Source organism: Leucoraja erinacea, chromosome 8 (assembly GCF_028641065.1).
Source record: "Leucoraja erinacea ecotype New England chromosome 8, Leri_hhj_1, whole genome shotgun sequence".
Lineage (NCBI taxonomy): Eukaryota > Metazoa > Chordata > Chondrichthyes > Rajiformes > Rajidae > Leucoraja > Leucoraja erinaceus.
The window spans coordinates 71,742,338-71,755,385 of NC_073384.1; the positions used below are offsets into that span (position 1 = coordinate 71,742,338).

The 13,048-nt window shown below is 42.7% G+C and overlaps 1 protein-coding gene across 2 annotated transcripts in view; it reads right to left on the reverse strand.

Annotated features, from left to right (window-relative positions):
• The window catches only part of snx9b (sorting nexin 9b), a 98,649-nt gene that overhangs the window by 52,985 nt on the left and 32,616 nt on the right, over positions 1-13,048 (reverse strand). Inside the window, exons 3-5 of one of the 2 annotated variants that reach the window (XM_055639970.1) lie at positions 10,122-10,196; positions 8,193-8,351; positions 4,845-5,049 (exon numbers count right to left, since the gene is read on the reverse strand). In XM_055639970.1, the coding sequence (XP_055495945.1) occupies positions 4,845-5,049; positions 8,193-8,351; positions 10,122-10,196 (439 nt within the window). The remainder of the gene's footprint in view (positions 1-4,844; positions 5,050-8,192; positions 8,352-10,121; positions 10,197-13,048) is intronic. The other variant, XM_055639971.1, reaches the window with a different exon arrangement.

Consider the following 13,048-nt stretch of genomic DNA (forward strand, 5'->3'; position numbering starts at 1 on the left):
GATGCTGCCTGTCCCACTGAGTATACTCCAGCTTTTTGTGTCTATCTTCTTGTTCAGGTGCAATAGGTGGTTAAGGCCTACCAAACATTTTGCATTATGACCACCTCACAGCAGGAAGGATATGATTGCACTGGAGAAAGCAAGACAGAGATTTACAGGGTTGGTGCCTGGACTTGAGAATGTCTCTGCAAAGAAAGATTGCTTAAGCTAGCATTAGAGTTAGAGGCAGGCCCCTCAAGTTCCTGTCCCGTCAAGTGGTCATCTCTGGGTAGAGCGGCAGGAGATTGTTAAAGTCCTCAATGAGTATTTCTCCTCTATTTTGACCGTAGAGAAAGACATGAACACTGGGGCAGCCAATGGAAGTGCATTGAGTACACTCAGTATTACAGTCAAGGAGGTGCTGAATGTCCTAATGCTTATGAAGGTGGACAAATCTCCTGGGTCTGGTCTGATATATCCAAGGACACTGTAGGAAGCTTGGGAAGAAATTGCAGGTACCCTGTTGAGATAAGAATCATCATTAGACACGGCTGAGGTGCCAGAAGACTGGAGGGTGGCTAATGATGTGCCTCCCATTAAGAAGGGCTGTCAGTGGCAAGGGCGGTAGTGGTAGTCGCTGCCTTACAGCGCCACAGACGCCAGTTCAATCCTGATTACAAGTGCTCTCTGTACGGAGTTTATACGTTCTCCCTGTAACTTTGTGGGTATTCTCAGAGTGCTCCGGTTTTCTCCCACACTCGAAAGACCTACATGCTTGTGGGTTGTGTAAGAAGGAACTGCAGATGCTGGTTTACACCAAAGGGTCTCGACCCAAAATATCACCCATTCCTTCTCTCCGGAAATGCTGCCTGCCCCACTGAGTTACAGCATTCTGTGTCTATCCAGGTTTGTGGGTTAATTGGCTTCTGTAAATTATAAATTGTCTCTAGTGTGTAGGATAGTGGTGGTATATTGAGTGGTCGCTGGGTGGTGCGGACTCAGTATGCCGAAGGGCCTGTTTCCATGCTGTGTCTCTAAAGTTTAAAGTAAAGTAAAAAGTAAAGGAAAAGTTTGGGAACTGTAAACCAATGAGCCCAACATCTGTGATAGGCAAGTTACTGGCGAGTATTCTGAGGGAGAAGATATACACGCATTTGGACAGACAGGGGCTGTTTAGGAGTATTCAGTATGGTTATATACATGGGAGATAGTGTCTCACAAAACTGATTGAGTTTTTGAAGATGTAACCAGAATGATTGATGAAGGCAGAGCAGTAGAAGTTATCTATAAGGATTTCAGCAGGCATTCATTATGGTTGGCTGCTCCGGAAAGGTACATCTCATGGGATTAGGGAGAGCTAACCGACTGGATAAAGAATTGGCTTCATGGAAGGAAGCAGAGGGTGATATTTTGGACTGGTTGGTTTTTGGTCTGGAGGCCTGTGACTAGTGGTGTGTCTCAGGGACTGGTGCTGGGCCCATTGCTGTTTGTGGTTTATATCAACAATTTGGATGAGAATGCACAAGGCACGATTACTAAATTTGCAAATGACACCAGAGTGGGTGGTATTGTATATAGAGAAGATGCTTATCAAAACATAGCAGAATCTTGATCAGTTGGGCAAATGGGCTGACGATTGGTGAATGGTGTTTCATGCAACTAAGCATAGAGGTGCAGATTTAAGGGCCTGTCCCACTTGCCAGTCATTTGCACGCCATTTACGCAACCTGCTAGCATGTGGGTAGCGCGTGGGTAGCGCGGGACGGGCACATGGATGGCGTGGAGGAGTGCGGACTTCGTCCTCTACGAAATCTTCGCGCGCCACAGGCCTGTCGCGTAACTGACGGCCAAAGTGGGACAGGCCCAAGACCCTGGCGCGACGCAACGTCTCACCTCCAACAGCAGCAGAAGCAGGCAAACGATCGCCGAACTCGGCCTGGGGCTCACGGCCGTTGGGGATCCGGATCCACCCCCACTCCTACTCCCAGAGCGGAACCAAGACGATTGTAACTCAGCGGGACCGGCAGCATCTCCAGACTGAAGTCTCGACCCGAAACATCATCCATTCCTTCTCTCCAGAGATGCTGCCGGTCCCGCTAAGTTACCTCTGCATTTTGTGTCTATCTTCAAATGACGTCACACGCTCCAGACGGCTGTGCGGACACATGATGACACGCACGACTGTCGTGCGTCAGTCACTACCAGCCTGTCGCGTAAATGACGGCCAAGTGGGACAGGCCCTTTAGCATAGAAGTTGGGAGGTCATGTTGAGTTATATAAGACGTTGATGAGGTTGCATTTAGACATTTAGAGCATTGTGTTCTAATTGGGATACCATGTTAAGTAAGTAAGTAAGCCATGTGATGAGTAGAATTAGGCCATTAGGCCCATCATGTCTACTCCGCCATTCAATCATGATTGATCTATCTCTCCCTCCTAACACCATTTCCCTGCCTTCTCCTCGTGTTATAGGGAAGATGTTGTTACGTTGCAGAGAAGATTTACAAGGATGCTGCCAAAACTCGAGGTTCTGAGCTACAGAGGTTGAGCAGGCTGGGACTCTATTCCATGGAGCACAGGAGGAAGAGATCTTATAAAGATGTATAAAATCATGAGAGGAATAGATCGGGTAGACACACAGTCTCTTGCCCAGAGTAGGGGTATCGAGAACCAGAGGGCATAAGTTTAAGATGAAGGGGGAAAGATTTCATAGCAATTTGAGGGGTAACATTTTTACACAAAGGATGGTAGGTGTATGGAACGAGCTGCCGGAGGAGTTAACCGAGGCACGGGTTATCACAACATTTAAGAAACAATTCGACAGGTACATGGATAGGACAGTTTTAGAGGGATATGGGCCAAAGGCAGGCAAGTGAGACTGGTGTAGATGGGACATGTTGGTCGGTGTGGGCAAGTTAGGCCAAAGGGCCTATTTCCACACTGTATGACTCAACGATTGCATTTTGGGAAGCCTCACCAGGCAGGACTTCTATATTGAATGGTAGGGCCCTGGGCAATGTTGTAGAGCCGCCCTATGGATCAAGGAGTGCAGATACATAGTTCCTTGAGACGTAGATAGGATGGTCAAGATGGCTTTCAGCACATTGGCCTTTAGGACTAATGTGTCTAGAAATTGGGATGACATGTTATTGTTGTACAAAACATTGGTGAGGCTACATTTGAAGTATTGTGTTCAGGTTTGGTCACCCTGCTGTTGATCAGCTGGAAAGGGTGCAGAGAAGATTTAAGAGGATGTTGCCAGGACTAGAGGGCCTGATTGATATGGAGAGGTTGGGTAGGCTAGGTCTTTATTCCTTGTAGCACAGGAAGAAGGGCGATCTTATAGAGGTGTATAAGATCATGAGGGGGATCTCTTCCTCCTTAAGGGATGATCTTGTAGGTGACTATAAAATCAAGAGGGGAATAGATAAGGCGAATGCAGTCTTTTACCCCAGATAGGGGAATGAAAAACAAGAGGAAGTATGTTTAAGGTGACAGGGATACGATTCAGTACATACGTGAGGGGCAACTGGAGAGGGTCCAGGTGATGTTTGCACGAATGAACCCAGGAATTTGTGGGTTAACAGATGATGAGCGTTTGACGGCACTGGGCCTCTACCCGCTAGAGTTTAGAAGGATTAGGGGAACTTCATTGAAACTTACCGAATAGTGAAAGGCCTAGAGAAAGTGGATGTGGAGAGGATGTTTCCACCAATGGGAGTGTCCAGAACCAGGGGTCATAGCCTCAGAATTAAAGGACATTAATTTACGAAGGAGATGAGGTGGAGTTTCTTTAGTCAGAGGGTGGTGAATCTGTGGAATTCATTGCCACAGAACACTGTGGAGGCAGTCAATGGATATTTTTAAGACAGAGATAGATATACTCTTAATTAGTATGGGTGTCAGAGGTTATAGGGGGTGGGGAGGCAGGAGAATGGAGTTAGGAGGGAGAGATAGTACAGCCATAATTGAATGGTGAAATAGAATTGATGGGCCAAATGACCTCATTCTTCTCCTATCACATGAGCATGATTTATTTCCACTCAGATGGTGGTTGATATATGGAATGAGTTGCCAGAGGAGGTATTTGAGGCAGAAACTATAACAGCATTTAAAATACATTTGGTCAGATACATTGATAGGAATGGTTTAGAGGGATATGGTCCTAACATCCACCAGCAAATGGGACTAGCTTAGATGGGGAATCTTGATGGTATGGATGGCATCAATGAGTTGGGCTAAAGGGCCTGTTTTCATACTGTATGAATCCATCTCAACTTATAAGGTTACAGACGAAGAAGCGGAATGTGAGAATAGACTGGACAGTGTTTTTCCAGTACGTATAGGCACAATGAATCAAACAGCAATTTCCCACGCAATAAATTTCTATGATTAACAGAAAATAATATATTGTCACAAGTGCATCTGCCTTCACCATTTGGGCAAAACATCCAAACGTAACACATCCTTCACCACTTATTCTCACATATTAATTTCCACACCACAGCATCAGTTTCAGTTTAGTTTATTGTCATGCATACCGAGGTACAGTGAAAACGTTTTTGCTGCGTGCTAACCAGACAATGCATGATTACAATCGAGCTATTCACAGTGTACAGACAGATAAAGATTTAAGAGTGTGGAGCAAATGTAATACAAGTTTGGAGATCTGCCTCTGTGGCTAGCACACAAATAGTCGCCTGGGATGGGCACCACCTTGGACATGTAGATAACATGTATAAGCTATTGAAGCTATCCTTAGTTTCAAGCAGGAATAAAGCAATAATGCACTTTCATCCACAGCCACACACAAGTATGGGCACATACCGAACAACATAGCAACAGTCTGCAGAAATGACACTGACCTGGACCTTGGTAAGCCTGTGGATGTCCATAGGCAGTTGTACTCCCATCATCTGCAGCGCTACTTTTCTGTGCATTTGAACCATCCGTGTTACTCGGCCAGGTCACTGCATTCCAGGCATTTTTGCTGTTATCTTCATTATTCGCGGACCAGTTTCCAGCTGAGCCGGCGTTCCAATTGGACCAGGGATCAGCAACGTTTTGCGACTGTCAAATTAATGCATATCATTAAAAAATTAATGCCTTAAAAGAAAAATGATTTGTCAAGCATAGTGGTCCGTATTTTGCTGTAACACCAAATGTGGGCGTCAGTGCTTACCATCATTAGCATGCAAATTGGACAGCACTTTCTGGCATCAGTACGTGTGCACAAAGCTTAATTCACAAGTCATTCTAAACACTGAAAACTAACCTATAAATGTCTTCAATCTAATTGCTTCATATTTTAATATTTGGAGATTTAAGAACAAATAAAAAAATCGGATGTTTTTTTTTCTCTTCCAAGTCTTCTTCCCTTTATTTTGTTTCTTCGATAATTCGATAATTGAATTAGTTGTAAAATAAAAATAAAAGTTCTTGATATCGACTGGAATAGTTTTTTTTTAGAAACATAGAAAATAGGTGCACGAGTAGGCCATTCGGCCCTTCGAGCCTGCACCACCATTCAATATGATCATGGCTGATCATCAAACTCAGTATCCCATCCCTGCCTTCTCTCCATACCCCCCGATACCTTTAGCCACAAGGGCCACATCTAACTCTCTTAAATATAGCCAATGAACTGGCCTCAACTATCTTTTGTGGCAGAGAATTCCACAGATTCACCACTCTCTGTGTGAAAAATGTTTTTCTCATCCCGATCCTAAAAGATTTCCCCCTTATCCTTAAGCTGTGACCCCTTGTTCTGGACTTCCCCAACATCAGGAACAATCTTCCTGCATCTAGCCTGTCCAACCCCTTAAGAATCTTGTACGTTTCTATAAGATCCCCCCTCAATCTTCTAAATTCTAGTGAGTACAAGCCAAGTCTATCCAGTCTTTCTTCATATGAAAGTCCTGACATCCCAGGAATCAGTCTGGTGAACCTTGTCTGCACTCCCTCTGTGGCAATAATGTCCTTCCTCAGATGTGGTCTCACCAAGACTGTACAACTGCAGCAAGACCCTGTACAACTGCAGCAAGACCCTGTACAACTGCAATCATTTCTTCATTCCAATTGTGGATTGAGATATGCTTGCTCTTTTAACACAGGTCCCAGAGCCACTTGAAATGTCTTTGTGATGCTTTGGCTCTCCAACATACAGCAAGTACTAGAACTAAGTAACAAAACTGTCTCACAGCACCAGGGGCCGATCCTGACCATGGATGCCGCCTGTGAGGAGTTTGTACGATTTCACTGTGACCACGTGGGTTTTCTCTGTGTGCTCCGGTCTCCTTTCACATTCCGGAGACATACAGGTTTGCAGATTAGTTGACTTCTATAAATGGTCTCTAGTGTAAAAGGTTTAAGAAGGAACTGCAGATGCTGGACAATCGAAGGTAGACAAAAGTATTGGAGAAACTCAGCGGGTGCAGCAGCATCTATGGAGCGAAGAAATAGGGAACGTTTCGGGCCAAAACCCTTCTTCAGACTGATGTAGGGTGGCGGTGGGTGGCGGGCGAGGAGAAGAAAGGAGAAAGGAAGAGGAGGAACCAGAGGGCTGAGAAGGGGATGAGACAGCAAGTGCTACCAGATTGGAAAAATGAGATAACAGAACTAATGCAAGGGTGATCAATGGGCAGCGTGGACTCGGTGGGCCGAAGGGCCTGTTTCCACGCTGCATCTCTAAACTCTAAAATCTTTCATTAGCACAGGTTGCAGATGTTATGGGGACAAGGCGGAATGGGGTTAGGAGAGAGAGCTAGATCAGCTATGATTGAATGATGGAGTAGATTTGATGAGCCGAATTCTACCCCTATTCCTTATGAAGCATGAACATCTGGCACTAGTTCTTTGCTACCAAAGCACTTCAACCTTAAAATTGGGGAAAATAATTGCTACAAATATATCATTAAGATCCAAAATTGAGATTATCAACAAGCAGTGAAATATTGTCTATATCCCGTTACAATAATCGCTCTGAACTTGTATGAAATCTCATTTAAAGAATTGGTACAATGTTTTAAGACGCCACGCAAAATTAAACCGAGGCATTGGCTGATCTGCAAATCTCTTTGGATTGCTGTCAATATTAAAACAATTTTGTTCAGCTTTTTGGTTTAAAATAAAGAAAACAGTAAATGTTCATATTTTAATTCTCAATGACCGCAGCTTTGGATGCTCACTTCAAAACTTGTGTCAGAAATTTTGCTCCAATTTACAAACTTTATTAACATTGATATCGTGGGCAGCACAGATGCGCAGCTGCTGCCTCACGGTGACAGGGACTCGGACTATCCTCACCTCGGGCGATGCCTGTGTCGACTTTGCACCGTCTCCCTGGCACAGCATGTTCCCCCGTTCCCCCCCCACACATCCCAAAGACGTGCGCGTTTGTAGGTTAAATGGCCTCTGTAAAATTGCCCTCAATGTGTAGGGAGTGGATAAGAAAGCGAGTTAACAGAACAACAGTGAGAATGGCCAATTGATGGGCCAAAGGTCCCGTTTCCATGCTGCACCTCTAAACTAGTCCAACTATCATTATTTGAATATACAAATATAGACCAGATGAATGATTTCAACATCCAGTTACCAGAAAAACACTCCTTTTTGTTTGTTCGAACTGTTCCAGCTACAGCAAAATGTATCAAGACAGTTTTAGTAGCCTGTCACTAGTAACCTTTCTTGCTTTCTTGCTGGTAGATATAGTTAAAACAAACAACAAATATTTCCAGTTTGTTCCTACAAGTAGCCAATGCTGAAATTCTGATACCATGCTCATTCAGACTCGAGTTCTTTTACAAGAGAAGGTCAAAAAAGTTTATTTCAAGACACATGAAGTATAATTTTCAATTTATTAGCAAAGCATGTCCTAGTCATAGAGTCAGAGTGATACAGTGTGGAAACAGGCCCTTTGGCCCAACTTGCCCACACTGGCCAACATGTCCCAACTACACTAGTCCCACCTGCCAGCATTTGGTTCATATCCTTCCAAACCCGTCCTATCCATGTACCTGTCTAACTGCTTCTTAAATAGTTGGGAGTCCCTGCCTCAACTACCTTCTCTGGCAGCTTGTTCCATACACCCACCACCCTTTGTCTTTATCAACAATAATATTCAACATTTATCAAGTCTCTGCAGCAGTTAATTCCTTAATTTTTTGCAGAATAAGTCAAAGCGCTTTGGCCTTTGCAAGTTTAATACACAGTACCTGACTGCTGTTGTGTGAACCTCCGAATGATGCATTACCGCTAAAGCCAGTTTGAGTTGTTGAGAGCGGGTCAAACGCGGCAATGTTATTCACTACACCCTGTGTAGTCCCACTGGGTCTCAGCGATTCATTAGCTCCACTCCCTGAACCTGAAATCATCTGAAATTAAATGCACAATATTTTATTGCTCCAGAATCATGGATTATTAGATTCTTCAAACCCAAAGTAAATTGCTTTAAATGGCCATTTTGTCAAACCTCTTACAATTTAACATTCATTATAACACTTTAGCAAAGCAATCTATATTCATGCAAACAATATCATGCAAATTTTTACAGCAAGGATGGATCTAATAAGTATGTAATTTTACTTTTAATCGAAGAGATTGAGAATTCAATAAATATTCCACCCGTTTCCTTTGACTGTGTCCCCAGCCTTACTATCTCAGCTAACAGCAAATGGGTGACCACCTTCTTGTGCACAAAAAAAACTAGACCTGACACTTCTATCCATACTGAGTGAGAGTTGCAATATAAGTGGTGTGTTTTGGGTCCCAACGGCAGCATCGTGGATATAAAATGGCTTTGAAGAGCTGGGGAATTACCTCTTCCATCCTAGTCAAGTTTTTATCCCTCAGTCAACCAAAAGAAACAGAAATTGAGCATCATTACACTCATGTTTCTGCGGGTTTTATGCTCTCAAATTGATGATCATATTCTTACAACAAAGTCTATAATTAAAGGTATTTCACTGCTGTTAAGTGCATGGAATATCCCCAAAAATGACATAATATATAAATGCAAGCCTTTTTTTCCTTTCTGCTTCAATCTATATTCTCGTGTACCTTGCCACAACACATTAACATTAGGCAATATGGTGGCGTAACAGTAGAGCTACTGCCTGCCATAGTGCCAGAGACCCGGGTTCGATCCTGACTATGGGTGCTGTCTGTACGGAGTTTGTATGTTCGCCCCATGACTTGCGTGGGTTTTCTCCGAGATCTTCGGTTTCCTCCCACACTCCAAAGACGTACAGGATTGTAGGTTAATTGGCTTGGTATAAATGTAAAATGATCCCTAGTGTGTGTAGAATGTGCAGGGATCATTGGTTGGCCCAGACTCTGTGGGCCGAATGGCCTGTTTCCACGCTGCATTTCTAAACTAAACAAAAGTTATATTTCTTACACATATTAACACAATTTATCTTTCTACACATGCTGCCTTATCTGCTGAGATTTGGTTTTATTCTGAATTTCCGGAATTTGGAGTTTTTTTGCATTTCACCATTTTATTGACTCTGCTATCATCTTACCACGATCAATATCATACAGAACAGCAAGCTAGTCAGTCAAAGTTAATCATTACTTTTGAAACTAACCAATTTGCCTTGCTCTCTTAAACTTTACTCAATAGCCCTAGAGTTCCATGAAATATACTTAGTACATACTTTTATGAAAGATACAAGATGTTCGCAGTACCTGTACTTCACTTTGCTTGTGTGCAGATGACACTCGGCTAAACTTGAAGTAAATTTTCTGGGTCAGAATTCCAGAATTTATGCCCAGAGACATATTTTCAAGTCTGGGTAATATGCACCATCAGCACCAGCAAAGGCAATGTAATTAAATGTCAAAGGTAACGGAACAGACTATCACGTTCAGTATCATTGTCTGCAACTTTAGCAAATTGTGTTTTTGCCATCTTTTCAGCCGATCTCCAAATATTATCGACTCAGAGAACCAATCCACACAATATTGCAATACCCCATTTGCTCGTCCATTTAGTGAGGATGAAATACTAAAGAACCATGAAACATCCCATGTCATTAAAAAGATCCTTTCAACTATTTCTCATAAAGAGGTTATACGTAATTATTTTTTCTAAACATGCAGACAAGCCAACACCCAAGTGTTACGAGGATAATACTCACTTCCACATAGTCTGTGGGAACAAGTCCTGTCATTCCCTGAGCATTTGTTGCTTCACACCATCCACCACCTACATTCTGAAAATAAGCATAAGCTATACATAACAATTTAATGACTTGAATGCTTTTAATTGTGTACAGATAAGATGGTAATGTCCGATTTTTAGTGCCAAAAAGAAAACTGTTCTAAGCCTTGGCAGCCAATAGGCAGCTCAATGACAACCTAATACCATTAGCCTCAGCCTTTAGAATTTCTAACAGTTCCAAAAACAGACTAAACTTGGAGGAATCATCCAATTTATCATGTCAAATTTGTCATTTTACCTGTTACGTGGCAATATATAAATATTGTAAACATTAATATAAATTGTAAACATCAAAAAATAAATAAAATTATATTGTGGTAATCCACCTTAGAGCAATGTCACATTTAGACAATTGTTGAGCAATTGGTACGAACTATTACCTTATAATAAATCTTTAATTGCATCCAAGCTGAAAGATCAAAAAAGCATTGCAGATAATTTGGGCAAAAGTGTGTGTTTTGTAATTGTGCAAGATAATAGCTGGCCCAGAAGATTAAATCATTGACAAGACTTTACGGTTCTGTACCATCCCATACCTCCAGTGTCCCCCCTCCCTGACTCTCAGTCTGACGAAGGGTCTCGACCTGAAACATCAGCCATTCCTTTTCTCCAGAGATGCTGTCTGACCCACTGCGTTACTCCAGCATTTTGTGTCTATCTTCCCTTTAAAGTCTTTACCAATCCACCATAGAGCAATTCTAGATTTCTCCTCGGTCTGTGCTCGACTAGAAAATATGGTATCAAAACTAATTTTAAAGTTCCTATAAAATATCACATTACTTCTTATATGTAACCCTACATTTGCTGGAAAAGTATTAATTGGCGTCCATTAAAGATCTATACCGTCCATCAAACACTGAAAGGCTTCCTGCCCTAACGATGCCTCGTATAATTTTCCATACTTGGATCAGATCTCCTCACAACTCCCATTGTTCCAGAGAAAACAAGTCTGTCCAATCTCTCCTCGTAGTCAATACCCTCTGAACTAGATATAATTCGAGAAAACAGACCCCCTCCCTCCCCTCAATTTGTCAGGAAAAGTCCTCTACGACTATTCTCAACACAGGTGCGCTGCAAGGCCACTAGAATTCCTATACACCCACGACTGTGTGCCCAAATTCTCCTCTAACTCCATTTACAAATTTGCAGACGCCACCACTGTGGTGGACCAGGCTGCAAACAATGATGGGACAGAGTACAGGGAAGAAAATAGAACGTTTGGTAACACGGTGGAAGACAACAATCTCTCCATCAATGTCAACAAAATAAAGGAGCTAGTGATCGACTTCAGGAAGCGGGGTGGAGTAGACACCCCAGTCTGTATCAATCAATGGTGCTAAAATGGAGATGGTCGAGAGGTTGAAGTCCTAGGAGTAAATAACACCAACAATACGTCCTGGTCTAATCACATTGATACTGCAGCCAAGAAAGCACACCAATGCCTAAATGGTAAACCCTCATTATTACACACTTCTTTGAAATGGATTTTGGTTATAGCAGACTTCCTCTTGAAGAACACAGGCTGCGAGCAGCACTGCAGAGGCCATGGAAATTGACAAGGCACTGAAATTGACAAGGCACTGAAATCGACAAAGCACTGAAATCGACAAGGCACTGAAATTGACACGGCATTGAAATCGACAAGGCATTGAAATCGACAATTAACTCCACTAAAGAATGTAACACACAGCCTTTAGTATTTTAGCTTGCAGTAGAAAAAATATTTTTTTAGCTTTTAAAAAGAACATTGCCCACCCTCCTCAGTCCTTTATAAGGAGGATTTACTGTACTTCTCCAAAAGGTGCACGATATTCGGCAGGTCTCCAATGATTCTTACAAATTTCGATAGGTGCACCATAGCAAACATCCAATCTGGATACATCACAGCTTGGTTGGCTATTGTTCTGCCCAAGCCGACAATAAATTGCAGGGAGTTGAGAACAGAACCCAACTCGCAACTCAGCCTCCCCACAACCCCCCCCCCCGCCCCCAGGTCTCTAGGTATTGAAAGCCAATCGACTGCTAAACTGGGGAAATCAAGACGCTCTTAAGAGGTTAAAGAATGGACACTCAGGTTTTCAGACACCACACTGGAGCCCACCATGAAAGAGTTGAGAACATTTTTATAGCGTTAATTCTACCTATCAATGAGAGTGGAAGCATTTTCCAAAATTTAATCGTATCATTCAGTTTATTTAATAGTGGTATAAAATTGGCACTAAATAATGATTTGTGTCTTCTCGTAATTTGAATACCCAGGTACTTGAATTTTTCTGTTGCAATTTTGAAGGGGAATTTTAGTAAGTGTCTCGAATCCTGTGGTTTTAAAGACATAATTTCGCTTTTATTCCATTTTATTCTGTATCCTGAAAAAGAGCCGAATTCCTCAATTAGTGTTAATAAGGTGCGTATACTCGTTTGTGTATTAGTAATATATAAAAGGATATCATCAGCGTATAATGAAATTTTATTCTTTGAGTCCTTGCTGGTATATCCGTGAATATTCGGGTGATTTCTAATCCTTTTGGCCAGCGGTTCTATCATAAGGGCAAATAGCAATAGCAACCTCTCCCTGGACAAGTCCGTGGTCCCTGCCTGCTTCAAAAAATCCATCATCGTACCGGTACCAAAAAATGCCTCTCCATCCTGCCTGAATGACTACCGTCCGGTGGCCCTTACCTCGGTAGTCATGAAATGCTTTGAGAGGCTGGTGAAGAATCACATCTGCGCCTTCCTCCCTCGGAACATGGACCCGTTGCAGTTTGCATACCGTCCGAACAGGTCCACGGACGATGCGGTCTCCCAGGTCTTGCACACCGCTCTCTCCCATCTGGACAGCCAGAA